The sequence below is a fragment of the Meleagris gallopavo genome, chromosome 9 (assembly GCF_000146605.3).
Source record: "Meleagris gallopavo isolate NT-WF06-2002-E0010 breed Aviagen turkey brand Nicholas breeding stock chromosome 9, Turkey_5.1, whole genome shotgun sequence".
Taxonomy (NCBI): Eukaryota; Metazoa; Chordata; class Aves; order Galliformes; family Phasianidae; genus Meleagris; species Meleagris gallopavo.
In genome coordinates, this window is record NC_015019.2 from 1,252,639 (window position 1) to 1,257,430 (window position 4,792).

The 4,792-nt window shown below is 63.3% G+C and overlaps 1 protein-coding gene across 1 annotated transcript; it reads left to right on the forward strand.

Annotated features, from left to right (window-relative positions):
* Positions 1-3,937: 3,937 nt before the first annotated feature.
* On the forward strand, positions 3,938-4,660 carry LOC104912117 (TSC22 domain family protein 3-like). The gene is made up of 2 exons (XM_010715050.3): positions 3,938-4,135; positions 4,418-4,660. Exons 1-2 carry the CDS (start codon positions 4,014-4,016, stop codon positions 4,548-4,550), a joined length of 255 nt encoding a protein of 84 aa, XP_010713352.1. The 5' UTR covers positions 3,938-4,013; the 3' UTR covers positions 4,551-4,660.
* The last annotated feature ends 132 nt before the right edge of the window (positions 4,661-4,792 follow it).

Sequence of the window (4,792 nt, forward strand, 5' to 3'; positions counted from 1 at the left end):
TGCAGTGACAAGAGGGCTTTGAGCAGGGGACAGCGGGTGGGCGTGGGGCTGCGAGCCGGGGCTGAACTGCGTGGGAGCCCCCGAAAGAAGGGGTCACTGGGCTCTGAGCATCATGGCCCCACTGGTTGTGGGGCAGGGGAACAGGAGGGCTGTGCTCACCCCATGGCCGTGCCCCGCCGATGAGCAGTGAGCTATATTTATCTGTGCTGCTGGCATGGGGACAGGAGTTTGTCACCCTCTGTCTGAGGTTGTATTTAGACCTGTGGGGGGGGGAGCCAGGGGCCCCCCAGCACCGGTTTTGGGGTGTGATGCAGATCCTGAAAGAGTTCCCATGGAATCATGGAGGCACTTAGGGTGGAGAAGACCCCAGAGGTCATCAACTCTCAACACCAACCAGGCAGCTCCTGTGGGGCCGGCAGCCCAACCTCAGTCCTATGGGGCAGCAGTTCAGGACGGGGGTGAGGAATAGGGTGAGGGAAAAGGAGAGGGATAGGGCTGGGGTTGAGTTTAGGGTTAAGAATGGGTGTAAGGGTTCAGGTGAGGTTTGGGATTTATGGTGAGGGTTGGAGTTAGGTTTACAGTTACGGTTGGGATCGGGATGAGGGTTGGAGTTGGGGCTGTTGTTAGGATGAGAGTTGGGGTTAAGGTTAGGTCTGTGGCTGGGGTTAGGGTTAGTTTGGGGGTTGGTCTTAGGGTTGGAGTTGGGGCTGGTTTAGGGCTCAGGTTAGGAGTTGGTATTAGGGTTGGGGTTAGTTTTAGGATTGGCTTTAGGGTTGGGAATTAGAGTTTGGATGGAGGTGTGGCACGGGGTTTCAGGCACTCTCTGAGGCCGTCCCCAGGCGGTGGCACAGCGGTGCCCAGACCCATGGGGCACAGCAGCAGGGTGACAGCTGCACGCCCCGCACGGCCCCGTGCCCTCAGCGTTGTTATTGTTCTGAAATGTCAGCAGGGGGGGGGGGCTGCAGCGCTGCATCCCGTTCCAAATGCCCGGCGTGCTTCCCAAAGGCCAGGTGGGGTATTAATAACCAGCCCCAAAGCGCCTGACCCAGCCTGACCTCGGAGCTCAGCCCCTGACCTCAGTGCTGTGCTGTCTGTGCATCATCCGTCCGTCTGTCTGCTTTTGGGTCCCGTCAGGGATGCCAAGCCTGGATTGGGAAGGATGCTGTGTTTCCTGGGTTGTGGGGTGTCGCTGCATAGGGTGCCCACGCGCTGCTTCCCAACCCGTATCCTCTCCTTATCCTAACGAGCTGCTTTCCAATTAACGAGCCGGCCGCTCCCGCACGCCTCCCATCCACGTGCTCTCCATCCCTGCATCCCCAAACTGATGCTAGCAGGGCGCAGTGGGGCGGGGTGTGGGACGGGGTCCCGGTGACAAAGTTGGAGAGAAAAAGGAAAATCGCGGCTCTCAGCGGGGCTGCGCGCTCGCACGCCAGCGAGCCGGGAACTGGGAGTACGGCCAAGTCCCTTTATCAGAGGAAGCAGGCCGCCCTACAGCTGGAGCGGGGAGCCTGCCAGCCCCCCCCGCACCCAGCACGGCCTCCCCAAGGCAGAGGGGGGTACCCCCGGGTGTGGCACTTCGGTGCTGGGGTTCCCCCGCTGCAAAGCGCTGCGGCCCCATTGCTGTGAGGCGCCTGGGTTTGGGGTTTGGAGGAGCCGCCAGCAGAGTGTGCACGCCCCCAGGGGTTGTGCTGCGTGCCACGTGATGGGTGGAGGGGTGTGTGAGCCCCAAAGTCCTGGGGACAGGGGCATAGTGTGGGGCTGGGGCCAGGGGTTCCTCTCTGCGTGCGTGCAAGCTTTGCTGCGCGCCTGGAGCTGGAGGTCTGCTTGGCACTGCTCCTGCAGCACTCGGTGGCCTCCCCAAGGCCGGCAGCGAGCGTTTCCCACGGCTCCGACCCTTTACAGGGCCTTCCTCCCATTGAGCTGAGGCCTTGGGAGAGAGCAGGAGGGCCAGAGGGGGCACGGAACAGCCAAAGGGCTCCGGGACTGCCGCGAGTGGCACTCGCCGTGCAACGTGCCTGCAAGATGCATCCGTGGGCACACGTGTGCTTGCAGGGTGTGCACACACAAGCGTGTGCGTGCAGGTGTGTGCATGCAAAGTGCCAAGGTGTGTGGGAATGCACACGTGTGCATGCCATGGGGGCGTGTGCGGGGTGTGCATGGGTTGCAAGCTGCACCCCGGCGTGTGTGTGCGCCCCATAACACCACCAGCAGGTGCAGGGCTTTGCGTGGAGCTGCCGTGAGATTCCCCATGCGCTGCAGCTTGGGAGGCACAAAGCTGTGTGCACACATCCCTCGGTGCTCTGGCACCTGGTGCCACGAGTACACCGGGCTGGGTGGGCTCCTGCTGCATGGGGACCCCAGCACGGTGCCACTGAGCTCGTCCTGCCCGCCTGGTGGCATCTCAGGGCTGTCACCCTGCACACACAGAGCGCCTTTCACCCGCCCGCCGCCCCGGGTGACACTCCGGGCTCTGAAAGGGACAATTGAGCGTGGCTGAGGTCACCCCCCGGCGTCCCTACCCCGTGCCCATGTCCCCTCCCTGCGGCCCCGAGATGCGGCCAGTGCTCCGGCTGTGCCCTTGGAGAGCTGCATGGTGCAGAGGGGACACAGAAGGGACACAGAGGGGCATGGCCGCACCCCCGCCATACTCCCCCAGCCTCTTCAGGAGGAGGGACTGGTGAGTGGGGCTCTGGGGGTCCAGGGGCTCCGCGGGGGTCAGGATGGGGCCGGCACAGGGCAAAGTGCCACCTCTCGACCGGGAGAAAGGGATCCCCGTGTTTGCCCCCTCCGTGGGTGGGTGGGCAATCTCCTCACCCATCCCACCCTCAGAAGACTCAGGTAGGGTTTGGGTGCACCCCTCCCCACTCGGAGGGCACGGCCATGGCACCAGCCCCAAACATCAGTGGGGCTTTTTTTGGAGGGGTATTCCACAGAGCACCCAGCAACGTGACAAAGTCCCGTTGGGTCCAGAGGGCAGCAATAAGCTCCGGGTGGGGACAGGGAGCAAGGCAGGGGGGCAATGCTAGCCCAGCAGGGTGGGCGAGGGGGGGAATCATTGCCACCCATAGCTTTAGGGTAGCAACAACCCCTCCTTCCCCCCCCCACGGCTTTAGGGTGCCCCACATGCAGCACAAACACGGTGCTGCTCGACGCTTGCACCCTCTGTGCCCCCCAGGATCCCATGGAGAGCCGGGGGGGGGGTCCCGCAGCCCTGCAGCCCCGAGTCCCGACCACGGGAGGGGGCTGCCCTCCCCCCTCCAAGCAGCACTGCGGGGTTACGCAAGGGCGGGGGAGGGGGAAGAGGCGGGGCGGCCGCGGGTTGTTTTGCGCCCGGGGGTTGTTTTTGCTCTCGGGGTTGTTGTTCGCTCCCGTTTCTGTTTGTGCTTTTTTTTTTCTTTTTTTTTTTTTTCCTCTCGTTGTTTTGTTCCGAGCCGATCTCGGTTCGCCGCCCGAGGACGCGTTGTTTTGCGCTCTCTGGGTTTCGTTTCGCTCTCCGTTTCGCTTTGCTCCCCGCTTTTCACTTTGCGCACCTTTCGTTTGTTTCGTTTCGTGCGCCCCTTTCCCCTCTGCACACCCCTTATTTTGTACATCTCTTTTTGCACGCTCTTCCAATCGGTGCCCCTTTCACTCTGCACTTTCCTTGGGTTAGCACACCCCTTTCCCTCCGCACACCCTTTCTCCCTACCCCACACTGAGCCCCACACCCCACAGCCACCCCAAACTCGGGGCCCACCCCACTCTCCCCTCCCAAACCCCTCAGCGCCCCACGTTCGGGGGCGCAGCACGAATCGGGGGAGGAGCGCCGGGCGCATGGAGGACCCCGCGCAATTAGCGGGCAATTAGCGGGCAGCGCTCAACATTACCGGGAGCGGCGCTGCGGCGCTGGGGGCGGCCCCCTCTCCCCCCCAACTCCCCTCCCGTGTCCCCGCCCGCCGCCCATATAAGCCAGGGCGTGGAGCCGGGCCCCGCAGTGCGCTCCGGACCCGCAGCTCTCAGCATCCATCCGCGCAGCCATGAGCACCGGCGTGTACCAATCCCCCATGGAGGTGGCTGTCTATCAGCTGCACAACTTCTCCATCTCCTTCTTCTCCTCTTTGCTCGGGGGGGACGTGGTCTCCGTGAAGCTGGATAACAGGTAGGGGCAGCCCCTGGGCTCCCATCCCGGTATTTATTGCTCCTCCGAAACGGGGCAGCGTGGAGCATTGACCCCGTGAAGTGGGGAGCGCAGTGCGTTGCCCTCTATGGGAATGGCACTTTCTGTGTTCCATCCCATTAAGAGATGAGCTTTATTCGTTGCCCCCATGCAGGGGGGGCTCTCTGCTTGCTGCGCCGTTGATGGAGGGGGGTCAGGGGACGCGCCCCACTGCACAGATCTCGGGGACTTGAGCTAACGTGCACCTTGCCTGCTTTATTCCAGTGCCTCCGGAGCCAGCGTGGTGGCCATTGACAACAAGATCGAGCAGGCAATGGTGAGCCGCAGCCTTCTGTCATCTTTAGGGGTTTGTGGGGGGTGGGGTCCCTGCTCCCCGGAGGTGCCGTGCCCAGCATAGGGGTCCCCCTGCTCCCCAGCCTGTTGCTGGGCAGAGCGGCTCCTTTGTCTGCCTGCAGCTGGCAGTGCTCATTGGCTCCGTCTGCGCCGCAGTGCGCAGAGAAACAGGGGGAGATGAAGGGGGAATGGGGGGGGGGTGGGACCCCTTCGGGGGTCTTGGGGATTGAGTGAGGCCCTGGGGGTGATAGGGAATTGCAGGCTGCCTCTGCACCCCGAGGAGGGAGGTGATGGATCAGTAGGGGT

Coding starts and splice junctions, on each gene's coding strand:
- LOC104912117 (XM_010715050.3), top strand. CDS start 4,014: ATGAGCACCGGCGTGTACCAATCCCCCATGGAGGTGGCTGTCTATCAG. Junction 4,136..4,417: donor TCCGTGAAGCTGGATAACAG/GTAGGGGCAGCC, acceptor GCTTTATTCCAG/TGCCTCCGGAGCCAGCGTGG.